General features: G+C 48.8%; 1 protein-coding gene across 5 annotated transcripts in view; it reads right to left on the bottom strand.

Annotated features, from left to right (window-relative positions):
* Positions 1–21802: 21802 nt before the first annotated feature.
* Positions 21803–26595, bottom strand: part of LOC102683057 (voltage-dependent calcium channel gamma-3 subunit) — a 57228-nt gene continuing 52435 nt past the window's right edge. For all 5 annotated transcript variants that reach the window (XM_015360068.2, XM_015360067.2, XM_015360070.2 and 2 more), the window contains one exon: positions 21803–25437. In XM_015360068.2, coding sequence (XP_015215554.1) covers positions 24929–25437 — 509 coding nt within the window. In that variant the 3' untranslated portion in view covers positions 21803–24928. The remainder of the gene's footprint in view (positions 25438–26595) is intronic.

The raw sequence follows: 26595 nt of genomic DNA, 5'->3' as shown, positions 1-26595 counted from the left end.
TGGCAGGAGATGTCAATGGGGACTTATAAAGTAGCCCAGATGACTGGTGTCTAGCCTCCTCAAATGCACAGTGCCCTGGGAATGTGGTCTGAGCTGATACCACTAAAAAACATTTTTCCTTTTGACCTGAATTGCCATCGAATACCAGGTTTAAAACGCTAGGGTAGAAACACCCTACTGCATCTCCCAGTGACATGTAGTGCATGTGGGTTACTCATCGCCTCATTGAGTAAATAGCTGTGCAGAATGAATGGATCTTGAATATAGGTAGAGCTGGTATGTCTTAATGGGCTAAGGGGAGATCAGGAGTCCTGTGTGGCAGGAGTTGGGATTTATGAGACCCTGTGCCTGCCGCCAGCAGAACAGCTCAAGATGAAATGAAGCAGCTTGTGGCTCCCTGGGTGTCTAATGTGACCTGCATCAATTGCTTTGGAAATTGCTGGCGCGCTGATCCCTGTAAATCAGGGGGTTGTGACACTCTCTTCGGTTTCTGTCAGTCTGGCAGATTGCTCGTCAGTGGACAAGCAGCGGTGGGGATTGATGTCTTCCCCCGTCGCTGCCTTGCCCCCAGTGCTTATTGCTACAGCTCTGTAATGGGAAAACTTTAACCTTGCAAAGCGAAAAGGGCCAGGCCCGAAGCCTGTTGAGAATGAATGGGTCCCGTTGGCAGGGCATAGTAATGTGAATGTTGGGTAAATAATTTTGAGCAGCGTGGCAGCTGTGAATGTGTTGGGGCACTAGTGCTCCCAGGCTCCTGCAATGTGAGTCGTACACTCTTCTGGGGCTGCAGTTACTGACGCAGCGATGGGTTCAGCTACAGTAGCTCTGGGAGAGAAATGGCCAAGTCCTCTGTTTTTGTTTTTTTTTCTCACCATTGGACTGACCGACCTCAGCGGCCCTTCTCTCCCATTCCAGAGCAGAACTGCCCTATAAGACAATGTGCTATTATTTGATCAGAGCTCCAACAATGACCGAGTATCTTTGGGAGGAAGAAAATTGTAGTGGAATTGTATCCAATTTGGCTCTTCTTGGGGAACACGGAATACGGCTCATCCAGTAACCACAGTAGAGAAAAAGAGAAGGAGCAGCAATGATTGCTATACGTGTATTTCAATGAATGAAGTAAAAGATGCAGTGTGAGACGCAGAGATCATAGCAGTTCACCTTCGCGTGCGCCTGGCAGTCTGGCTGTTATTGAGTAACTCTTTTTAAAGTCTCTGGTAGTCTGTGGACGAAGCAAGCGGAACGACCCTGCAAAACGGGAACGTTGTGAGAGATGGGAGGACACAGAGGCCTGGCTCGGACTGGATATTCTCCCAGCACCCATACGGTTACTCCCAGCGGAAGTCTGCAACACGTTTTCAATCCAGCTCCAGTCTGGAGTTTGGAGTTTCTCCTAAAACCCCACTAAAATTAACAAGAGGCGACAGCGTGCACTTTCGTTCCTTAATCTACTAGACAACAAATACGTGACATCAAACCTGAGGTTTCTTTTCTTGTAATTTTACTAATAACTAATTTATCTGACTGATGCTTTTTTTTTTAGCCAAAGCGACTCACCTCTACACACCTTTGTTTCACTGAATCGATGAGAGGGAAGGACCCTAAAAGCACAACAGCAGTGTCTCACAATCCGCCCGGCTGTACGGCTGAAAATGATACTGAGGCTGAATGAGGTTAGAGACCCCTGGATCCGTTAGCGGCTGAAGACAAACAAGCTTCCTCTCATTTGTCATCTTTATGTTCTTGAGAAGCTACCACTTCATCTGAGAAAGGGGCATTTTCCATTTCGGTTTTTGTCTTACGCGTGCGGAATATTAAGCTTGGAAAAAAACGAGAGCCCTTTCCCTATTTCATTTCTCTCTCTCCGGAATAAAAGATCCCAGGTCCAGCACTTTCAACAGCCAGCACAGAGAGAGCTGTCCAGTTTGCCAGACCCACAGGGGTACAGCCCCCTTTACAATATTCAGGTGTGCTCAGAAAGGGACTGCTCGGATTTTTGGGCATGAAGGAGTGTCACACGGCCAGACGGAGGAATTGAATATCTCTGGAGTCTAGGAGCTGGGGAGCTTTTTGTGCTGGAATGAACGGTATTGTTAAAGCTGACCCAAGAGACTATTTCAAGCTCAACGGCAAAACAAGGCCTCAAGTTTAGGAGTAGAGCTTAAGAGCAGACGGATGTAGGGATGAAAATGCAAAGCCCTTCTTCGGATAGAGTTGTGGGTGTGTGGAGCACGCAGGATAGATAAACTGTGAAAACCAGCACATTCAAGATTCATAGGAGGTTTTGGGGGACTGTTAGTTGTTGTGCAAGCAGACAGATTATCGGGATGGTCTTAATCGCTTCATCTGTGAGTGCAGTGTCCTTGTGGTACTGTCAGTCCAGGGGTGAATGTTAGATTGTGGTAAGACCCCTCTGGAACAGAACCACCCCCTGTTCCATGTTTCCCAAGTCACACCCCATCAGCCCTGTGGGAGAGGAGATCTCAAGAGTAAAGTGCATAGCAATCACTTAGTTTCAATGTGTGCCATCAGGCTGTATTTATTGGCTGTGATTACCGTATTCACAATGTTCCATGATAACACTTCAAATTTACACCCTATTTTGGTTTGGGAGTTTTTTCTAAAAGGGATCCGAAGCTGCAGAATTTTGTTTTGGCTCTCCCTGTGCGCTTTCACATGCGCAAACGGCATACGTGCTGTGTGAAAGGAGCAATGGGGCATTCTGGTTAAACCAATCAGCTTTGAGCTTTCATAATAAAGACCTAGAATAAAAGAAAAAAAGGCAGTTATTTCTTTTAAAAGGAGCACAGCTGGTTTGCAGAGAATTTGCATCAGTTTAGCATTCTCCTATTGAATGATGCTGGTTTCTCTGGCAGTAGAACATGCACTTTTCACCCTGTGTGGATCGTGAAACAATTCTCCATCTGCGTGTGTAGGGGTGTTTTATAAAACACCAGCACGACCCAAACAGGCTGGTTGGCAGTGTATTGTATACTAACCAAAGATTAGCAATGGTGGATCAGAAGAGAACTATCAATTTGATTTTCTGCTCTATTCTCAGTCTCTGTATGTGACGGGACACTCCAGCCCTCCTGGCTTCCTTGCTGGTACACCCTGCCCCCTCTCCTCGCTCTTTGGGCATCTCACCATGTATGGGAAGACGCCAAGGTTCCCTGAACAGGAGCAGCCTACCACACGGCGCCCCCTGCTGCAGGCGGATTGTTCTGCCTCTCGCTGCGATGGTGAGCAAGGACCGGCTGCCCCTGGGTTCCTGCCTGATTCAGCGGTCAGGAACAACAGGAGGCCCATCAGGCCCGTTCGGTAGTAAGCAGTTCATTGATCCCAGGATCTCGTCCAGCTGTTTCTTGAAGAGACCAGGTTCTTGCCTTCAACAACAGGGGTGGGTAGCATGTTTCACACTCCTACCACTCTTTGTGCAAACAAATGCCTGCTATTCCTGGTTTTAAATCCCCCTTCCAAGCTCTCCTTTAAGCTGCTGTGGTGGCACTGTTTTCTGATGCCCTAGGTGGCCTGGGCTGCGAATACCAAGCGTCTTCCCCTGGAGCTCGGGGTGATGGCCTGCCTGTCTTCCCCTCCCACATAAATTGGCTTCATTACTCTGCTCTCCTCCCCACTGATCGCTGATGTGTGGTGAGCGTTCTGGCGCACTATGGCTGCCGTCACATCATCCAGGTGGGGCTGCACACTGGTGGTGGTGGAGGGGATCCCCATTACCTGTAAAGCGCTTTGAGTGGAGTGTCCAGAAAAGCGCTATATAAGTGTAAGCAATTATTATTATTATTATTATTATTATTATTATTATTATTATTATTATTACATGGCCTGGGAAGCTTGACCTCCATGTCCCCAGAGTCATGTTCCACCTCCCCTCTCCATCTCTTTAGGAAGCCACCAGGGGGCGCTGTGGAGCTTGGCAAATTAGGTAGGCTGGTGGGACAAGTTGTTGGCCGTCAGTGGACCTCCTGTCCATGCTTTGGTAACAGGTGTTGCGCTGCATTTGTTAGGTATTTTTGTTTTTTTAGCAGTCATTAGCCTAAGAAGTCAATGAGGACATCGGGTAGGAGAGCAGCAGCCTTCTTTTTTTTTGGGGCATTTGGGTAAATAAAGTTGTGAGTTTTGTAAACGTCGGGTTCGCTTCTCTTTCGCAGGGCTGTGCTCAGGTGGCTGTTCGGTCAGGGGCGGTTGGTTCCCCTGTCTGGAGAAGTTCTCCCCAACGCAGTTCAAATTCTTCTCTGCCCCACTGTCTCTCAAACCCCAGTGCTCCTTTTTTTTCCCCATTCAAGTGAAATAAAAATGTCTCTTTCATTTCACAAACCCCTGTTTTGAGGAGGGGGTCTGAGTACCCTTGCACTATTGTGCTGGAGGGCCGCGCTGGGTCATTAGACTTGCAGAATGGCATTCTCCATTTGTTTTTTTTTTAATTACTTTTAAACTCTATTTTTAGATGTCCTTTTAGTACCCGATAAATCTTCTTCTGGGCATGATTTTATCAATTTTCAGAGGCAGCGAAGCTCAGACACTGTTTGCTGTGAGAGGAACATCCGCCTGACAGCAGTCCCTGTTCTGTATGAGAGAGTGGTCTTATCTTCCCTCTGCTTTGTACAGACTAAGAGAAAGGGCAGAGCCAGCTGTGGTCGTCCAGCTGTTCCTCAACAGTGCAGTGGGTCTGATTTCCCACTGTCACTGCCTGCCTCCCTCATCATCATCATCAGCCAGACACTTCTCTCTGTGCCTCCATGTGGCAGGGACTTGTGAAGAGGCAAAGTTGTCAGAGGGTTATTTTTAGTTTTAGGATTTTCTACTCTAACCAGCTCTCCCCCCAAAAAGTGATATCTGGGAGTCAGTCAAAACGTTTCTGCATCTCCCAGGAGGTTTTTTTTGGCTGCCAAATGTCAGTAGAGGGAAATATACCTCTCTGTACTGCAGCCCTGTTCTGTTGTGTTCTGTCATCAGGCAAAGCCTCGGCGTGCAGGCAGAGGGCTGTGGGCTGTTGTCGGGGCCGGAGTTTTTACCCAGCTGTGTGACCTTGTGAAACTGTCCGGTAACTCTGTATCTGTGTGAGTGATGGAGCTTTAATAGAGTTCCTTTGTTTTTCCAGGAGGCAGCCTCATGAAAACCCAAAACAAGATGGTCTAGTCCTATATGTGCACGTAATGCAAATGATGAACTGTTCTCTTCTGTGTGCGAAGCGCTCTGTTGTTGTTTTAGTCGCTGCCTAGCTCCATGCTCTCAGGTGCTCACCACCCCTCTGATCTCTAATTGTCACGATCGTCATCCCTCCTCTTAAGGGCGCTCCGGTCCTTTTCTATTTTAGTTGATTTCGTGCACCTGTCCCTTCTTTTGTCTGTCCTTATTCAAGCCTGGTGCTCTCGCTATTCCTGGCTCAGCACTGGGAGATGGACGCCTGGAAGCCCGGCTGCCAGTGGGTCCAGGAGAGACCCGAGGGCACAGGCTTCATCACGGCGTCCCGACCGTCTGAGTCCGGGGCTCAGAGCGCCTGGGCTGGTTTTATTCCCTGTCCCCGTTCCGGAACCCCTTCCGGGTTTTTAACTGTGTTTGTCTTGTCTTTGATGGATTCTCCAGTTTTGGACTTGGGACTGCGCCCCGGATTCCCCCTTTTGGACTGCCTGGATCTGTTTGCCATCGACGCACCCCCCCGAGCACCGGATCACCATAGCCTGGACCGGCTCCTGTTACACTAATGGTCAGCTCAGCTGATATAGCTGCTCTTGGCCTCTGATTGCTGAGAAACTGACATAAATCAAATTTCTTAGGTATTGAATGATTTTAGTAAAGTCATACTTTTCAGACAGCCTAGAATTGTAGGATCTGGGAAAAAAATAAAATAAAAGAGCAGTCCAGATGTGCAAGACCCAGTCCAGTTTTAATCACAGCTGAGCCTTTCATATTAGTTTTAACATCTTCCTTGACTCTTACTCTGTTTCTGCAAGGCAATTATTACAGCTTGCGCTGGTGCCCAGGACTTGTTTGTCTTCTCACTCTTCCTGGGTGAGAGAGGGCTATCAGACCGTATTTCCTGTAATCCTCTGCGGGGGAAGTTATTGAGAAGTTGTATTTCGTTTGCCCTGAGGTGGTGGAATGTTGTCCGAGCACTGTATCCAAGGTCAGACTGCTGTTTTGCCTGAATGTGACCAGTTAAACGGTAATTTTCCAGACTTTCTACTGGCGTGTGTGAGCAGGGCATTACTGGGAATGCAGTTATTAATTATAGCAGACAGATGCGGGCTGTTCCGGTTTCCTGCTGTGCCGGGATGCAGATTGATTTGATTTCATTTGATTTAATTATAATAGTTGCTTACACTTATATAGCGCTTTTCTGGACACTCCACTCAAAGCGCCTTACAGGCAATGGGGATCCCCTCCACCCCCACCAGTGTGCAGCCCCCACCTGGATGATGCGATGGCAGCCATAGTGCGCCAGTACACTCCCCACACACCAGCTTTCAGTGGGGAGGAGAGCAGAGTGATGAAGCCAATTCATAGAGGGGGATTACTGGGGCCAGGATATTGGCTTCCTGACCCTGGTTTGTCTCCTGGTTTCGGTTTGGGCTTTCTACTGTTTGTTCTGGTTTCGAAACCTGGCTTCCTCACGGTTTACAGCTCCACTTCTGTTTGGGTACTTCTGCCCAGCTCGACTACCTCCGGCTTACAGACCTCGGCTTGCCCACTCGACAACGTCTCTGGATATCGTTCAGGGTTCAGCACAGGGTCCACACTACCTTCTGTAACAGACGCCAGTGCCCTCCCTGCACACATCTATTCCCCAGTCCTTGTCCCAAGACTCCCCAGCCCTGAAACCAGCCACCACTACAGCGGAGATTTCTGGATGCCCCGGTAGCGTCGGTCTTGCTGTGTTTTGGGACCATGGCCGTTAATTGCTAGGTTCTGAATCTCTCTGCCCTGTAGATTGGCTACGGTCTGCTTCAATTCTCCTGTCCCATGGTGCTTTGGCGATCACAGCCAAAAGCTCCAGGTTGTTTCCTCACGGACAGTGGATTTAGCAGTGGATGTGAGGCCCTAGACTGTGCCTTGTACAAGTACTTTTTGTTTGGATGCTTCTTTGCATCTTTTCTGTCTCAGGAGCCTGCGCTGAGAAGCCCAGAAGCCCAAGGTCCGAACTATTTTCTTATTTTCCTATTCAGTGGCCTAATATGTGCAGAACTGTATTGTGAGGCTATGTATGTTTCGGATCAAATTTCCTCTCGGAGTAGTGCAGAGTTCTTTTTGAGTCGAGTGCACTGCAGCATCAAGGTTTTTATCACTGTGGATAATGGATGCGGCTGTCCTGCAGCCCTGTTTCGGGTCTGGAGATTACACAAAGAGCACGTTGAAGGTTACAATAAGGTCACCGAATTGGTGTTGCTCACTAAAGACTGAAACATGACCAGTCTCCTGAATAACACACACTCTTGAAGAGAAAGGTGACCTAACAGAAAGCGTGCTTCTTTCGTTTTTTTTCAGGCTTGTCCACCACCAGTACTGCTCTGCTTCTCTTCGGTGGAATGGGGGTTTTTCAGACTCTGCAGCTCTCACCCGGGTTTGAGTTCCACTGGCACAGAACCCTCTCAGCTTTGTCACAGGCGGTGGGGACAGAAAATGCGCACCCCCAGTTGAAATAAATAAGGAATGCGCAGGGTGCCGGTCTGATCTCCTGCTTTGGGACAACTTAATTTAGCTTCCCGCTCTCAGCACCTGAAGATGTCTTTTTGAATTGTGGAAACATCAGCCAGTCTAGTCATCCATCACTAACTCCGAGCCGGCTCGCTGGAGGTAAAGGAAATTACAGCTGACACCTATAAATGCATGGCAATATTAATGAGCCATCAGGGGCAACAGACTTCGAGAGGAATTTGTCATGACTGGGCATGTGTGTGTGTGTGTCTGGGTACAGGTTGTAAATTAGATTCTAGAAGGTGTTTCAGCCACAGAACGAGGCACGGGGAACCACGAAAACACAACCCATGACTCGTCCTGTAAACAGTGTTGCCAAAAGTAATGCCATCCTCTTATCGATTAAGCGCAGTGGCCCAAACTTCAGGCCTCTATTTTTACACCACTGCCTTGCAGATGAGCAACCAGTGCTGCATTCACACAGGTTACAGAAGCACGGATGTGAGCACATGGTGGTAGCCTGGGCTGCAGATGCAGAGCGCTGTGATTTCAAAGAAGGTTCCCCCCCCCCTTAAGCCCTTCTCGCCCCTGAGTTCCTCACTTGCTTGGCCAGAAGATGCCACGTTTGCTACTGCCTCGCAGAGGGCATCTTCGGATCCAGCTGGTTAGCAGGTGCAGCTGTTTGCACAGTTAACACCGAATCAGTTGTGTAATGGATTCAGATTAGCGCCGTTATTGCCAATGGCTTTTTTTCCCCTGCCCCCCCACCCCCAAATGGGATTCGTTAGGCGTTGAAAGGAAAGCGATGTTGCTCGGAGTGAACGACCGACTGCCTCCGCAGGAAAGCGCAGCGCAGGTGTTTCTAGAGATAAGTCACAAACTTCCCCTGCTGTGCTGGAGTCACAAACAAGGCATTCACTCCGAGCAATTAAAGGAACGACGCTGTCATTACATGTTCTCATGTCGGGAGGAAGGATGTGCTTCTGACAGGATCCGAGGAGAGATGAAAGAAGGAATCATCTGGCATTGTATATAGCGCCTTTCAACTATGCCGGGTCACTTCATTGCCACGGTCTGTGTGGGTTTGGCATTGACGGCGATAACTAGCTCATGTGTATGCATGCACACCGCACAGCAGCGATACCATGGGAACAATCTGCAACGGAGCAGAACAAGTGAGGAGGCTGAGGGAATTTAAACCGCTCGGATTAACTGGGTCTCTCCCTCCTTACACCCTGGCCTTGCGAGCCGTGCTTCAGTATCGCTAAGGGCTACAGTGCAGACTGCCCACGGTCGCGAGCAAATCGGCAGCTTTAATGACGTAAAAAAAAAAACAACGTTTAAGCTTCATCTTCCGGGCCCCCGAGAAAAAAAAAGAGACAGAAATCGGCTCCCCGTCAGATAAATTCTTCGTGGTCGCAGCTGGCTGGGTTTCTAATGAGACTGCGTGAAATCTGTACGGCAGAGCGACGGCTTTTTCACAATGTCAAATTTGCATTTACCAAAGCAGAGCAAGCTTTACTGGCAGGTCTGCTTGACAGAGCAGCCCTAAGAGTTCGGGGAGGGTTGCACTGGAGAACTGACCAAGGTCTTTGCTGGCCAGACCTTTTATCGACTGAAATAGAAGTGTGACGGTATTTTTTTTTTGCGGTCGTCGTGTAGTCCTTCTGCAGCAAGAGAATGCAAAAGGCATTTCCTCTCTTCGTCTCAGTCGTTGTACGGCTGGTGGGGGCAGGGCTGTGTGGTGCTCTGGGCTGGCATCTGAAGCCTACTGATTTCTTCCAGCTGTTTTAAGACCGGGCACCCTCACTTTAGATATTCAACACACAGGGTTTTTTTTTTTCTCTCATCTTAATTTTCCCTTTGCAGTGAAAGGCAGACTGCTCCCTGTTTCTATTCGACCAGGCTGTGTTGGCTCTGATCAGGGTGTTGAAGTGTGTGCATGCAGTGCCCTTGTGATAAAGGTGAATTGCTTTTCTCCCCCTGATTGAACTTCATTTTAAATGCGACACCGACGCTGTATCAGTGTCCTCCTTGTGCTGTAATTCCTCTAGAACAAAGACGTTATAGAGAACTATGCTGGCAGGTGTTCTGCACTCTGCCTGGACACTTTCCCAGAAGGACAATGGTGAAGACAGTGGCCTCGGCACCCTGTTTTAGAATACGAGGGAGTTCTGCAGAAGTTGCTCAGCGGGCAGCTTCTTGCTCTCTGCCATGAAGAGAGTGGATCAGGCACCAAATCCCAGGGCTCTTCCAAAAAATGGGTGGAGGAAGTACTCAGTCTACTCCAAAAGCCATAAACAAAGAGCAGAGAGTCCCTGGACCCACAGACCTCCAAAAGATGCCTCTTACTGGTGCGACATGTTAATTGCACCATACATATATACTAGTGAATCACCATTCGGTCATAGATAAACCTCCCATCTCTCCAGCCTCAGATCCGTTATTGCTTTTGCAGGATGCAGGCAGTTCACAGTGTGTGTGAGACGTTCAACAGCATCGAGTGGATTTGCTTTTCTTGCATCAGCCGCCCAAGCTGTGCAGATCTCTGCCGATCACGCTGCCTGACCTGAATCAGATTGCTGGGCAATGGCAGTCTTGACCATTTCTCTGGCCTGGGAACGAGACGCTGCATTGTCCGGCTGGACACAAGCAGCTTGTGTAGACTAGCAAATTGTGGAGATGATGCGCCAGCAGCCATATCACCCTGCAACTCCCCACTGGCAGCCCACTGGAGCTCAGCAGGTGTGAGCCTGGTCAGTACCTGGATGGGAGACCTCCTGGGGAAAATGGTTGCTGCTGGAAGAGGTGTTATTGGGGCCAGCAGGGGGCGCTCACCCTGTGGTCTGTGTGGGTCCTAATGCCCCAGTATAGTGACGGGGACACTATACTATAAACAGGTGCCGTCCTTCGGATGAGATGTAAAACCGAGGTCCTGACTCTTTGTGGTCATTAAAAATCCCAGGGCGTTTTTTGAAAAGAGTAGGGGTGTAACCCCGGCATCCTGGCCAAATTTCCCATTGGCCCTTAACAATCATGGCCTCCTAATAATCCCCATCTATGAATTGGCTTCATTACTCTGCTCTCCTCCCACTAATAGCTGGTGTGTGGGGAGCGTTCTGGCACACTATGGCTGCTGTCGCATCATCCAGGTGGGGGCTGCACACTGGTGGTGGTGGAGGGGATCCCCATTACCTGTAAAGCGCTTTGAGTGGAGTGTCCAGAAAAGCGCTGTATAAGTGTAAGCTATTATTATTATTATTATTAAATCACAATGGTGGAGTTGATTTCCAGAATTGTATTCTAATGATGATCTTTTTCCTCCTGAACAGAACTCGTGTATGCATCCTAAATACTTATAATTGCAAGCGCTAATTATAAAGGCAAATGCATGTCTGCGTAATGAGTGATGACTGCTGGGGGCAGCTTGGGGAATTGCTGTGCCTGCTGGAGTTGTTGCCCCTTCTAATAGGAGTCTAATGAACTGCAGATGAGCTCTATTAGAGCAGCGGTGGAGAGGCAGAGCTCAGGTGTTGGTGTCATCTGCCGTGGCGTGCCAGGAGCTGGGACAGGGACCGGGAGAGCCAGCCTTTCCCTTTACAAGCTCGTTTCTGCAGTTTGCAGTTGCTTTTCATAGTGCTGCCAAGCCACTTGCAATGCAGAGACCAGTGATTATTTATACTGCTACTGCTATAGGCGCTATAAAGTGTCTCTAAGATTCTAGATAAAGTGGCTAACAGCTGGGAGTAAATACATTTAAGATCAGATCACTTAATTGGGCATACACAATTTCTTGTATTAGGAATTTGTCTTTTCACATACCCCAGCTTGCTCCCCATGAGAGCAAGACAGGGAGGGAAGCTTGGGGCCAGAGCACAGAGTCAGCCATTTAGACAGCACTTCTGGAGCAGCTGGGGTTAAGGGCCTTCCTCAGGGGCCCAACGGAGTAGGATTCCTCTGACGGCCGCAGGATTTGAACCGGCAACCTTCCAGCCACAGGCGCAGATCCTTAGCCACAGAGCCACCGCTCTGCCGTGAATTTGCATCTTCAAAGCGAAGGTGATGTTTGCTCTGTGTCCCTCTCCCTGCTCACTGCTGGCTGAACCCTCCCCGAGGCCTGCTGGACCTCCACAGGAATCCAGCGCAACCCCCCCGGCACTCCAACCCACACCCCGGGAGCACTGCAGCCCCAGCGGGACAGACGTCTACTCTAGCCCCAGGCTCTGTGTCCGGGAGAGCGTGGTAAAGGCCCGTTTTGGGTTTTGCATCTGTTATTTTGAAGGGGGAGACCCTTGCTGCTCTCTTCACACTGCTGAATTGGGCAGGAAGTTTATGTCGGAATGCGGGGGACTGTGCGGCTCAGGTCGTGTCCTGCGCCGTGTTAACATCAACAGAGAGCAGATGCGCGTAGGGACAGGTGCAGCACAGCAGTGTGTGTGCTCCGGGGTGGCAGAGCGCTGAATAGAAACAGCCGCGCACTGGAGCGGGGACGTTAGGGCACATTACGTCAGCCTCCAAACCAAGCACGGACGCCAACCTCTCTCTTCGTGCACGATGTTGTTTGGCAAAGGGGTTCATCCCAGGTCAGTGTTCTGGCAGCGATGGTCGCGCAGGGCCCGCTGTGACAGAGACAAGGCAGCTCACAAGACACCCTGTCAGCAGCACTGTGCCAGCGGCAGCGCTCTCTGCTCACTGATGGGACACTGAAGATTCCTCTCCTTTCTCACTTGGACCAGCCAAACTCCTTCACCTGCTGGCTACTGGCTCCTTCATACACACAACAATGTCATATGCCAGCAGCCATATCACCCTGCAACTCACCACTGGCAGCCCACTGGAGCTCAGCAGGTGGGAGTCTGGTCAGTACCTGTATGAGAGACCTCCTGGGAAAAGCTAAGGCTGCTGCTGGAAGAGGTGTTAGTGGGGCCAGCAGGGGGCGCTCACCCTGCAGTCTATGTGGGTCCTAATGCCCCAGTATAGTGACGGGGACACTATACTGTAAACAGGCGCCGTCCTTCGGATGAGATGTAAAACCGAGGTCCTGACTCTCTGTGGTCATCCCGGGGTGTTTCTTGAAAAGAGTTGGGGTGTAACCCCGGCATCTGGGCCAAATTTCCCATTGGCCCTCACCAATCATGGCCTCCTAATAATCCCCCTCTTTTAATTGGCTTCATCACTCTGCTCTCCTCCCCACTGAGAGCTGATGTGTGGTGAGCGTTCTGGCGCACTATGGCTGCCGTCACATCATCCAGGTGGGGGCTGCACACTTGTGGGGATGGAGGGGATCCCCATTACCTGTAAAGCGCTTTGAGTGGAGTGTCCAGAAAAGCGCTATAGAAGTTATTAGAATAATAAGCCAAGGAGAAAGCTTTTGCATTTTCCAACACCATATTACTGTTGCCGACCAAGGAATGCTGCTGTCCAAGCCTGCGCTGTATTTCTGTAATGGCGAAGGATATATGAGCTTCTGGAGCTGCTACAGGCCGGTCTCCTCACTCCCCACAGGTTTACTCTCCGTCTCCGTGGCCCTGCGCACGGCCAGTACATTACAGGGAGGGAAGGGCAGCTCAATCATTTTTATCTTTAAGGGAGCCCATTAAGGGCAGGGGGGGGGGGAGGGAGAATAATTTGCAGTGATTAAATGTTTAGCCTCTTAGATCAGCCTTCACACTTTAAATTAATTAGTGTTAACTAAGCATTTTAAGCCATTACTCTTAATTAGGAATGTTGCATCTCGTGCTCTGCTGGGAATATGGAAGATGGAGTGCCAGACTTTATCAGATGGGCTGAGGATAATATTTAGACACTGTGCTCTCCCTTCCTCTGAAGGTGTTCCAGATCTTTGGATTTAATTTTCTTTTGACTAGATACTGTTCTTATTTTCTTCTCATTTCCTGTCCAACTTTCTCCCCCTTTTCTACTTGTTTCCTGTCCTCATTTTTGGAGGCAGCTGACCTAACGCTTACAATCAACTGTTGCTTTGATGCTTTGTGTGCATTTTTGTTCCATTCATGTTCGGCAGCTAAGGGCCCTTGTACAACAAGCTGTTGTAAGCTCATTACCGAAGAAACCTTCTGCTGATCAAAATGTCCCCAGGACCTAAGAGACCAATTTCATCTGCCTTTTGTTCTGCAGCATGTTTGTGGTCATCGAGTTACAAGGGCATCGAGCAAGAAGTTGTATGAAACATTTCATCCTGGATTTCATTCAAAGCCAAACACAGACATGTCTTTGGTTAGGCTGTAAACGATCTGTTAATTGCTGTGTGTTCTGTTTTTTTGGCCATTCTTTTTCTTACTATTATTATTATCATAATTTCCTTATACATATTTGACTCCTTTCTGGACACTCCACTCAAACCTCTTTATATTTTGGGAAATGTGACCAGGAAGCAAGGATAACACCCTTGCTCTTTTTGAGAAAACTAACCTTAGTTTTTCTGTTTTTTGACAGTATAGTGTCCCCGTCACTATACTGCGGCATTAGGACCACACAGATCACAGGGTGAGCGCCCCCTACTGGCACCACTAGCACCACTTCCAGCAGCAACCTTAGTTTTTCCCAGGAGGCCTCTCATCCAGGTACTGACCATGCGCACACCTGCTGAGCTTCAGCGGACTGCCAGTTGTGAATTGCAGAGTGAAATGGCTGCTGGCTCACAACATTCTTGTGAAACTGTTGATCTCAACACTGCAAATTATATTACAAATATTCTTCTATTGGTCATTGCACTTGTGGCACACAAGTCAGAGGTACTGGTGTTCCCCAGGGATCAGTATTGGGCCCTCTCTTGTTAACTATCTTCTTGTGACCCTCAGGCCAGATATATCCAGCACCATGTTTTGGACATCCTTGAGTGCCAGCAACACTTAAATTTACTTGGTTTCTAATTCAGACACTACGACAGCAAGTGTCCTTGCTTACAGCAGGCTTCCAGGATGTTCAAATATCGTTGTGTGGCTTTTTCTTCGATGCCCATAGCTTGGCATTGCATCAGTGCCGCCCACTGCCCTCTGTGTACATTCCTTCCCTGCTTTCTACCCAGCATGCTCCTTCAGCTGCAGTGCTCAGGTCACCAGACAAACGGTCTCAGTGCTTCGCAGGGCACAGACGATGGCTCTCTCTCTTTACAGACGCCAGCGTGTAGTTTAATCGCAGTGTGGGTCTTTTCTTTCTCCTACATACTTGGCTGACATCGCTATACGCTAACAGGCATGTTTCTGCTAGGCAGTGGTGGGAACAGCACTTAGCCTCCTTCAGTAATGTTTCTTTTTCAACACGACTGTGAGTTTGTGTAGCTTTCAGAATCATGCCTTCCAGCCTCATACTATACCTGCGTGCAAATGTTTTTCTCGCACTGTATTTCTCCTTTTCAGCCTAGTTATTAATCGCTGCATTGCATCTTCTCCGGTCCTGTGTTATTTTGATATGATCCCTGTGTGCGTGTGCTTCTAGTGCATGCGCTACACTGCTCCCTGTCTGTATTTTAAGCAGTCCTCAAGCCAGTGGCTCAGTCATTATCTGTTTACACCAATTGACTCTGCTGATTTGTCAGCCCCTTATCTCTCTAAAGCAATTCAAGCCAAGCGTGCATGAAATTATTTCAGTGGTTATGAATAGCTGCTTCAAATCCGAAAGCATGCAAGAGGTCGCCTATTTAAATGAAGTCGTGTTCAGCAGTTTCTTGTTCGGCTATCAGGTTGTGGGGAGGTGGGGGGGGAGAGGAAGGATTAAAAAAAGACTGAATTTGTTAAGTATTGCTTGAAGGGAAGATGTGGGGATGACGCACTGCTGCCAACAGAGCGAGAGGGTGGAAACACTGAGAGGGCTGCTTCCCAGATGTCTCACTGTACATTGTGTGGCTGTTATATGGAAAAGGTACAATATCTGCCTCTTCCGTATTGCTGTATTTTAATCCGCGGAGCGAGGACAGTGTGTGGGCCTGTGAGTGCTGGCAGGATTTCACATCTGCATGGGCCGGCAGCGCAAGTCCACCGGCGAGAGGTTCGCAGAGACAAACGGCATATTCTTCGTTTTGCAGGTGAATCTCCTGACGGATTCGTGCGAATCTCTTTGGCACGACTCTAGTACGGGGGTGGCGTGCAATAGTGTCTGTGGGCTTTCACCCTGCTGCTTCTAATGGCCTAATGGAGCTACTTGTTCGTCTCACTCGGTTTGACACTCTTCGCAGGTCTAACGCTGTTGGTTTAAAGAGACCTAGAAAACGTCTGCCCTTGTGCGCCTGTGTTATTCAGGAGGCCAGCGTGGTCTAACACTTCCACAGTACACGCACACCTGTTTCTGCCATTTCGTACCCAGTGTCTTCTGCACCTCTGATGAAATGGAAAAAAAAACAACCATCATACAACAGGGGGATTTACTGATTGAATCAAACAACATCTAAAAATACCGCCTTGTAATCTTAATAGCGCTGCAGCTGTACTGCTGGTCACATCCTCATTCCAGAAAACACAGGGGGTCGCATGTATTCACACCCCTCTTTTTGTTGTTCCTATTCTAACGGGGGGTATGAAGAATTCTGGATGTGTTCGCACTTATTGGTGTACGCGTATGGCAATCACGGGGTGTTTTAATTCTGTTCAGGGTCTAGCTGATGTTAGGTACGAAAAAATCTTTGTTGGAGGTTTTTTTTTCCCCCCCAGAATTACAGATTCCACATCCCCCCCACCCCCTTCTCAGGAAGGAAGAGTAATTTGAAAATGTTGATGCAGCAGCGATAGAAATCTGCATGAAAAGTGATGGAGGCCTGCATCGTCTGTGACAGGTGATTACAGTGCGCTAATTTGTTTTGATCCAGTGGAGGAGCTAGCAGGACTGGCTCCTCAATGACACAGCCCCTGGGGAGGTGACAGTGGTGGTGGGGGGCTTGGGAGGTCTCTGGCTCCCACAGTTCTGTACCTTGGAGTCTGAATTCTGTTGCCTGCCCTTTCCTGACTCCTCTTCTTTGTGTGCCTATTGCCTTTATATTGTCGCCGACCTGAGCCATTGTCAGACTCCAGCTGGACGGCAGCCGCAGGGGTGCTGTGTGAAGGCTTGTCCTCGGGTCTTTGGAACCTGTGGACTAGAAAAGGCCGGGACTCTAGACTTTTTCATGACTAGGTGTGCAATGGCCGTGATCTACTCCCTGTTTCCTCTCTGCGTTTTCCCTGATTTCTGTTGCTGTCTCCAGGACGTGACAGGAGTGCTGACTGGATTTTGTGTCAGTGGTTTTGTTGTGGACAGGCCAGAAAGGACTGTTTCTGTTACCTGACCCGACTCCTTCTTCTGGAGAGGTTCGGGAGAGGTAGGGGTGCTTCCTGTGGAGCTGTGCAGGGCTGGTCTAGTCTGCAGAGATGATGGTTTTATTCCTCGCAGTGCTGTCCCAGACTGTGCAATGAGGCTGTTACAGTGCTGTGTAGCATCAAGAAGTCCTTGGCTTGTGTTGCGAAAGAGTATCACTGACTGATCCCTTCCCCACCCTAACCCCACTCTCTGTCCAGCAGGCTGACGAGAGGATGATGGGAAGAAGGCTGTACCAGCATGGCTCCCTCTGGTACAGCCATGTCCCAGCCCAGTGTGGTCCCAGGAGGGGAGAGCGAGTGAGGATGAAGAGGAGGATGAGGAAGATGGTTTCTTACTCTCCCTGGCAGAGTATGAGTGGGTGTCAGCACTGCAGGACATGGAGCTCTGCACCAACAGCCCAACTAGGCAAGTTACCCCAATGGGGATGTTGGGGTAGCCGATGTATAAAGAGAGAAGAGGAGTTTGAGAACAACTTAGAAGCTTAGCTTCTCATTTGTTAGGCTAAGCAACCCTGGAGCAATGCGCATTGGGTACTGGGTAACTATGATTCCAATATGCACAGCTCATGTGCTTGCATTGCAGCTTCTCTATGAGCACCTCACAGAATACCCTTATTTTCACATTAGTTAGCCAAGAAAGTGTCTGATCTCTGATATCTGATGTCTTTTGTCACTGCTGCAGCTGCGCCCTAGACAGTCATGCTTACCAAGACCTACAGCAGCTTGTTCATCAAATAAAAGACAGACGGGAGTATTAGATCTTAGGGGAGGGGTGGGGAGGGGTTTACTGTTGATCTCGAGCACCTTCAGTATGCCAGAGATTAAGCAAGTGTGAGAGCCTGGAAGTCTGTCAGGCAGAAGGTTCTCCTGGGTCCAACTGCAGCTGGCATGCTTGTGTGAGGAGCACTCAAACGGTGTTCAAAATCCAACTGTTACAGCCCTTCTCCAGGACGGCTGATTCGGCTTGCTTTGCCCGAACTCTTGCACTTCGCCCTGGCCGCCCGACGAACGGCCTTTCTGGTCTGAGCGAGACTGGAATGGGGAAGAGATGCCGTGAAGACCAGTCAAGGAGAAATCTCAAGCAGGGGGAGAGACGCCGGCGACCTCTGGGTGAACGCGGCCGAGCCGCTGCTGGGTGGGCAGCATGGCTGGGAAGCAGCGCTGAAGGAAGAGCGGTGTTCTAATTGGCAATCACTGCACGAGCACGGGTCTCCCGCCCCCTCGCTGTAGGGACGTGGCTCAGGTTTGGTCAGCGTGACTGGCCAGGCTGATGAGCCCTACGGGGAAGGGTGGGAAAAAAAGTGCAAATTGACTGAAATGCGCTAACTTGCCACTTGTCGGAGGGGAGCTAGGCCAGCTCGCCTGTCTGTGCTGTCCTGCTAGCTAGCTCAGCTGGGTGCTAATGTGTTGCAAACTCCATCCCCTCTGGCTGACACGCTGGGGCACAGCTTGTGGTCATTTGAGGCAGGAAAGCAAACGGCGACGCATCTGTGAGCGGAGGGGCTCTGCTCTCCAGTCACTGGCTGCAGCTCTCGTGTGCCAGACGTACTGAGTAGACGTACCGCGTCTTGCTTTTAAAGCAGCGTCGGAGTTAACGGAACCACCTCGTCCTTTTCCTCTGCTGGACTGATGATCCACAGGCCGCTCTCCGTGGGCGCCTATAGAGCCGCTGTGTCCTTCCCACTCAACGAGGGAATGTCCGAACGGGAGCTCGCCGGGATGTCTCCCAACAGGACAGACCGCTTCTCCCTGTGATGACTCATAATGGTCACTGAACATCAGTGTCCGGTGCCCTAGACCTGCAGTACGTGCCCTAATGACATCAGGTCACAGGCTCAAGCCTTGTCCTCAAGAAACACTCTGTCCCCACCCTGCACGCCACAGCCTTCAGGCCTGACCTCCAGAATCCTATATTGTTTCAGTATTGAAAGAAATGCAATACCTGTACCTCCTGCATTAGAGACAGAGCGAGTATTGATCTTATTGCACTAGCTGCCGGTAAGCAGTGTTCTCTCTAGCATACTAAATGTTCAGCCTTTTTCCGGGGGCCAGATGCACGCTGTAAATTGCTCTTGCTCATCTCTCTTGTCTGAGCCCATTTCACCTAGCGAACGAGATGCTTGTCTTTCTTCTGGAGCGACGCTGTCTCCCACCCGTGCGCGATCGAGATGCTGTGTGGGGTAAGGTTCCGGTCTTGGCTAAATGAATCCATTTCCTGAGTGCGGCAGGATTATCTGGGAAGAAACCCAGATACCCCGGTACTGTCTTGAGTCTGGGATTCCAGTTCCGCTCCTGGCTGCCAGCAGGCAAAGCTAAGAGCTAGAAACCCCTTATATTCTCCCTCCCCCCCCCGCCTCAACTGCATCTTTAGTTAATTAGTTAATAAAATCCCTCTTTTTCTGGGAGGTGTGAAGAATGCCAATGGATCTGCCAGGCTGGAGCTCCCTTCCCATCCTCCAGTGGTTTTTAATGAACCCTTCCAAAAAAGCATGTAAAATAGGCGGATGGTTTGAAAACTGACATGCTCCCCTCCAGTCCTAACAGCATGATTGCTAGATCATAGTCACCGTAATAAAGCAAGCGTGGGGCTGCTCCTAAATACTGCCCTTTCTCCTCCAGTACCCAGCAGCCGGAAGCCCAGAGATCTGTGCCCTCTGGACAAAACAACAATGTCATCTGCTAGTGTACCCCAAGGGAGCTGCGAGAGCTCAGATGGCAAAGAGTGTCTAGCTCCTGACCGAACGGTCCCGGGTTCAATCGCAGGTAGAAGCGATGTGGCTCCCAGGTCCACTCAGCCTGCTCTCCAAATGAGTACCAGGGGTTAATCCTTCTGGGGGTAACAGGCCGGCCGGAGCGTGGGACCATCCACTCCCAGTGTTGGATGGTTGAGAAAAAATGGTGGCCTTTGCTCCCCATTCCCCCATGAGCCTCTATGGCCTGAAAAGGGGACCTAACCTACCTACTGTACCACAAGCCCCGCCCACCATTGACCTTGACTCCTCCCCCAGGGCCCCTTGACTTCACTACAGGCTCTCGGCCAGCAGGGGGCAGAGGTTGACCACGCCCATTACTCCAGCTTCCACTGAGACGCTGACCTGATTGGTTTGGTTTTAGAGAAATCCATATTACCGCTGTGATATATTTGTGTGCAGTTGTCTTGACTGATGGATTTTTTGCACTCAGCTGAGATTATTTTAGCATTTTGATCTATTTCGGCTTCAAAGTTATGTTTGTTATTTAATGGGATAATTAAAACCGAATTGAGGGCAGTTTGTGGGACCTTTTCCTGTGTGAGTGTAAAGAACTATTCGAGATCTGCAAGGGGATTTAGGAGTTGGCGTTTTTTACTGTTTCAGCATACTGTCGCCACTCCTGCTCTTCTTTATGAAGGGGCAAAGCTCTGATTTTCACTGGTGAGTACACTGACACTCAAAAGACATCAAATGCAAAATGGTGTTTTTTTTTCCTAAAACTAACACCTTTCAATACTTTTTGTTGCTATATTTATACAATGCCTGTGGGCACAAAGTTACCTTAACATTATTATTATTCTCTAAGGGCAGGTTCATGGTTAAGAAGCAAATTGGTCACTAAACAAGCTCACCTTTGGGGGTAATCTCTCTCACACAGGGGCAATTCTGGGACTATATCTGAGACTTATCCTTTTCCTCAGTCCATCTTCTATGAGGGCTCACAAGACCTTTTTGCTTTTCTGTTCCTGCATCTTCTGAAATCGCCTGTCCTGTTGAATGCTCATTATCTAAACAGGGATACTATTTCTGTATAACTCAAAATAGAGATCTGACTGGCTAGGTCTCCACTGTCACTAGTGCAGGAACGTGTTTTTTTTCATGCTTTAGGATAAGGGTTGTCAATTCCATTTAGGAATTCTTTGTAAATTGTAATACAGTTACATTATGTCTATATGTTCCTGGTCCAAACGGACCGGTAATCAATGTTCCCTCTACTTTTTGATGGCCTGTATGCGCAAACATTTCAAGTTGTGCAAATTTTTCCCCCTGTAACACAAAAACTTGTGCGCCCTAAATTGAGAGCATGTAAAATTGTAAACCTGAAATGATTTTTTGTGACTATAGTCATCCTCATAGAAGCATAGAGATCCAAAAGACGGGGACAGCGATTCATCGGGCCCAGTCATGGAGACTGAGTGCCGAGCATGAGCAGTGAGGTTCGAGAGCATAGATATCGATGATCGAGCAGCAATAATGTTGCGCACAGCCAAGCTGGGACTCTCTCAGGCAGTCTCATGTGGTCAATTTAGCATTCTTCAATTGAGGACCGTGTTTGTTTTATCATCATATTTTTTTATTTATTTAATTTTTTGTGTGCAGTTCAATGTCCTACGCGCGCTGATTTCATAACCTGTTTGCGTGTGCACCCACACACAGCAAAAGGGAACATTGCCCGTAATAACTAATTACATGTTTAATAACATAACAAATTGTTCTCTTTATTAAAGCCTCGTCAAGAGTCAACAGCTTGCACAGTATGCAATTCCAAGTGACATTTGCCATCCCTAAAATGGAGTGTTTCATTCAGAGCTTGACTGCTGTCTGATTGTGGTGCTGTTCGACACGGATCACATTTGTGTACTTAGGCCATGGAGAGCTGAGGCTCAGCAGGCAAATATCTATTTGGAGATATCCTGGAGTTGCATTACTGGTGAAATAGTGGCTGTCTAGGTCAGAATGTCTACATCTGTATAAATCTACTCATCATTGGCATAAAGTCTGGTTTTGAAAGAAGACAATCTGAACCCCATGAGATCTGGATTGCTGGCATTTTCCTGTTAGATAAAACTACACAGACATGAATTATAGGAATACACTTAAAAAAAAATCCTTTATTCACAGTGTAGGGTATATTCAGTTTACCATACCATTACAAATTGAGTGTAGTTTTTAAAGAAAAATGACAAAATCTCGGTTTTAACAAGCTACAGGGTGATTTCTTTATCCATAGGACAGTTAACAGCATTGAAAGGTACTATGCATCAAGTTGCAAAGCAGGATTTATTTTTTCCCGAAGCAACACAAGGCATAGGAAATACCATCTGCGATTGTGCGAAGAAACATTGAGTTCTCACAGGCTCTTCAAGATCTGTGGCCAAGAAGGACACCTGTCTAATCTGAGTCCATACACCCTGCGTGAACACAGGTGAGGTGGAGCACTCCAGTTTCACCAGCGTGCTTTAAAACAGCAGAGGATTTAAAACAGCAGTTGAACACGAAGTGTATTCAGTGTCACCCGCTGGCTTTTGGAGAGTGGCGTGCCCTGCATTTTTCAGGCATGCAAAATATGGGCTATGAACTTTAAACGTTTAAGGCTAAAGAGGTGCATCTTGCTTAACCTGGTAAAAATAGTCTGACCAGAGAATGATTTTGGGCTCGGATGAATAAATCACCTTGTGCATTGTTCCCTTGTGTCACTGCTGATATAATACCCCTGAAAAGAGTTTCAATTAATACTTTTAAATACACACACTACGTCGCACAAAGTGAAATGTTTTTTTTTTCTTAATACAGTCTTAAGGAGTAAACATTTTGCACTAAGCTTTGGTCCATTCGAATCTACTGCTGCTGGTCTTGTAGAGCACAGCGCTGGAACTGTGTGTCCTGCTGGGATTCTGCTGCCAGTGTTTTGGGGTGCCCGTCAGAAGATCCGTGTGCTGAATCAAGGAGAATCCAGGCAGGTCGGAGGAGCAGTCTGTGGAGGTAACAGCTGTTTCGGTCACAGTCTCCAGTGTGCCGAGGGGGAGAGGCGATGTTGAGGCCTTCTCCTCTGAGCTTGCGAGAGTGGGGGAGGGGCGATGGGACATGTGGTGAACTGTCACGCAATATCCCAGTGTCACACTGGCATGAAAACACGAGGTAAGGAAAAAGCAGGAGCACCCAGTCCTTTTCCGTGTGCCTCCGTCGTCTTCTGCTGCCGAAGTCCCAGTTTGTTCCACTTTTCCGTTACTGCCCAGTGCTCCGAAACTGGCATTGTGGTTGCTTCTGTGAGCAAGGTGCACTGACCTGCGGCTTTAGCACGCTTATAGCAAAGGTCCCAGAACTGCAGTGTCGAGCCCTGGCATCGAGCTACATGAAAACATTCAACACAGACAGGAAAAGCACTTCATTCTTTTTAAAAAAAAAAAATTATGTTCACAATCCAATCTAACAGGTGTTGTGCTAACTGATTTGCCCCAGTTTAGCGGGATAAGTGCAATCTCTCCCCGCGTGCAATCCAAAATCGATCCCAGTTGCTCACAGCAAAGAGAGCGTCCATTTCCACGGGCTTGCAGTTGAGAAGAGAGGACACAGGCTACAAGGCTCTGAAACTGAGCGTTGGTCTTGTTCATTCATTCGTGTCAGAACCACACAGGTTCAACCAGTATCCCCTGTCCATATCAAAACAGAAAGTTTGGCCCACTCTTCAGTGAGCAGCACAAACATCATATAGGTTATAAACGGATGTTTTTGAGCAACCTGTGAAAGTGTCCTTACAGCAACAGTGGCCTGTATGCATGAAGGGATTACGGCAAATCACTATTACCGACGTTAGTCTAGAAAGGAATAGCACTGCAAACAAAAGTCAAAATGCATTAGGTCTGTGCACATAGGGATTACTTTACAGATGCTTTGTGTACTGTATGTCATTCTTCATGAATGTGATGGCTCACATGGATGTTTATAGCCTGCACAAATTACAGTAAACTTGCACAAACGTGCTTCATGAATATAGACCACGTTCTATCCCAAGAGCAATGTTTAAATGTACCGTACCATCATCTCAATTGGACAGTACCAGGGGAGAGACTGCATCGTCCCTTAAAAGTGTCTTATTGCAGGGCATATAAGTAACACGGACTGGCTTTAAACCATAGTTACAAATAACGATTCACATATATGTGACTTGTACACACAGAGACAGCCCATCGTCAAGAGGGAGCTTAAGTGCTTCTGATTCTTAATCCACTCTGAGTACTCGTAATTGTCCATCAGTGTACTCCTCAGAAACCCACAGAGGGCACGCGTCTCTAGTGTTTTCTGAAACCTAGTTCTAATGTCTTTTGTTACAGAATTTCCGTTTTCTTGGCTTGTTGGCTCTGTCAGTTACAAATTTGGCTTTAACATCTATGGATCTAAAAATGAAGAAAACAGTCACTACACAATGATCTGCACAGCGTAGCCCACAGAGGGTTATTGTGGGGTCTTGCCTTTTGCCATCTTGAAAACAGACAACATGAAAGGATGGCTTCGAGATCAGAACTAAAATCACACAGAAGGAACGTGAACAATCTTTTCTCCTAGTTTCAACAGAGCAGCGGTGTTTGGCTTGTTTTATGTCAACGTGGTGGTCCGGGGGAGACAAGCATGCATAAGTGAGTGGTCACATAACACAGAAAGCCATTCAACATCAGGTGCAAGTGACAGGGTCACGCCCTCCCCGAGCTGCACGGCGAGCAGCCCGCCTGAGCCGAGCCCCAGGAACAGAGGCTCTCCGCGACACGGGGGGGCTGCATTTTACAATCGCGACGAGGTGAGGCCTCGGGCCATCGCCGGGACACCTCTCCGACGAGCAAGATGTGTCTCTCACCTCGCTTGGACCGGTGCACCCACGCCACCTGGGCTAACGAACCAAATGGTTCTTTTCCCTCTATGTAATTATAAATGAAATAGAATTAATGCTGCTTCAGAAAGGTTGGTTTTTTTTTTCTGGATCACTCCCGATAGCCCTTGGGAGATTTCGGATTGTAACCGAGGGGGGGGAAAAAAAAGACAAATACCGGGAAGCACCCATGACCTAACCAGTTTTTTTTTGTATTTCATATATACTGTACGGTACATAAATAAACTTCGGCCCTGAAAGCTCTACAGCCTATTCTTTTTTTGGCACCGCTCGGGGTCTGCTCTCGGCCCCCGCACTGCGGTGTGTGTGTCGTTCCTCCTCTGTGCCCCCCCCCCCTACACTGGGGTGGTCCTCCTGTTGGCGGGGTTGCTGTGCAGGGGGTCTTTGACGTCCTTGGGCATGGAGTTGTGCACCTGCAGGAACTCCCTGTCCGAGTTGAGCAGGGTGCCCACGGTGGCCTTGGAGGGGTCTCGGGACAGCGTGTACATGGAGATGTCGGTGGAGGAGGGGCCGGCGGCGAAGACCTTGCCGATGGGGGAGGCGTCGCGGGAGCGCGGCTCGGTGGAGCGGGAGCTGGAGCGCCGGCGGAAACGGTAGCGGTAGCTGGGGATGCGCCCGAAGGCGGACTTCTTGAGCAGCTCGGTGCGGGACTTGGCGCGGATCTGCCGGTGCTTCTCGATGAACATGTGCACGGCGATCACGCCCACCATCTCGGCGATGATGAAGGACAGCGCCCCGAAGTAGAAGGACCAGCCGTAGGAGTAGCTCTTCTTGGAGTCGCTCTGCCCCGGGTCGCCCGCGTTGGCGGATATGTACACGATGATCCCGATTATATTACTGAGGCCTGGGACACAGGAGGGGGAGGGGGGACATGGGGGTGGTTCCAGATGAGCAGCTGGGCTTCACCGCAGGCTATCAGACAAATCGGGGTCTGAAATAATACGTCAGGGTCTAAGCAGGTCAGCAAGACCTTTCACAGTGGGAGAACGAGATCCTTCCCTCACCTGCGTGACCTTCTGGACCATCAAGATGCCCAACAGTGATGTTCCAACGCTTTCACCTTTAAGAGTCACAGCTGCACTGATGAGGGGCCAAATACCTTCTAATAGGTTCTAACTTAATCCCACAGAGGGTATGCTTCACCCCACTGGCTCCTCAGCTAAGCACAGACATGGGATTCCTGAGGAGCGTGCAGCTGACCTGCTGTGTTTAGGCCGAAGACCGCGAGACAGCCTCCTGTCTCCTGCAGTCAGCTTCCTGCTGCGCCAGTGCGATACAGGATGGGAAAGCAAACAGGAGGGCTAACTCGCTCAATCAACAGGAGATCTTAAGAACGACACCATTTTCAGGTGAAGGGGACTAACAGTGAAAGCAGAGGTGGAATGTGGCAAACTGTGACCTTGAAGCAAACAGTAGGCTTACAGAAATGCAGTCAAGAATGTATAACGCATGCAAGAATCTGCACTTTTTTTATGAGCGGAAAGGTTTTTGAAAATGATGCTCACTGCTCGAAACGATCTGGTCAATTAGATAACCCCGTCACGGGATTCTCAATTAATTAATTGAAAATCACGTTCCAACGGTAAGATGAGAGCTAATATTTGATCGGGTCTGCCCATGAACTGCAGCACTGCCTTTGCTTGGTTGGGTAACAGTCAAGAAAAAATAAAAACTCAAAGAGATCTGCAGCCAATTTGCATTTGAATCCATTTGCCATTCCTAATAGTCCAAGCTAATCTACTTAGAGAACACGTCTTGGCGATCTGCTGCTCTGGAACAGAGCAGTGCTAGAACAGGCTGGACACACAGGTACACACACAGCCATTACACGGCTACAATGCGTGAAATTAGAGGCCGGTACAGGGAATACTATATGCAGTCTTGCATGTCAAATGAGAACTTGCCACAAGCAATAAGGGAGGAGAAGCCATTCACTGATATTAAGCGAAGAAGCATCATTTTATGCGAAACCTTTCCCTCTGCTATTGAAGCCCAGTGAAAA

Source organism: Lepisosteus oculatus, chromosome 19, assembly GCF_040954835.1.
Source record: "Lepisosteus oculatus isolate fLepOcu1 chromosome 19, fLepOcu1.hap2, whole genome shotgun sequence".
NCBI lineage: Eukaryota > Metazoa > Chordata > Actinopteri > Semionotiformes > Lepisosteidae > Lepisosteus > Lepisosteus oculatus.
This window is presented reverse-complemented; position numbering and strand designations above follow the sequence as displayed.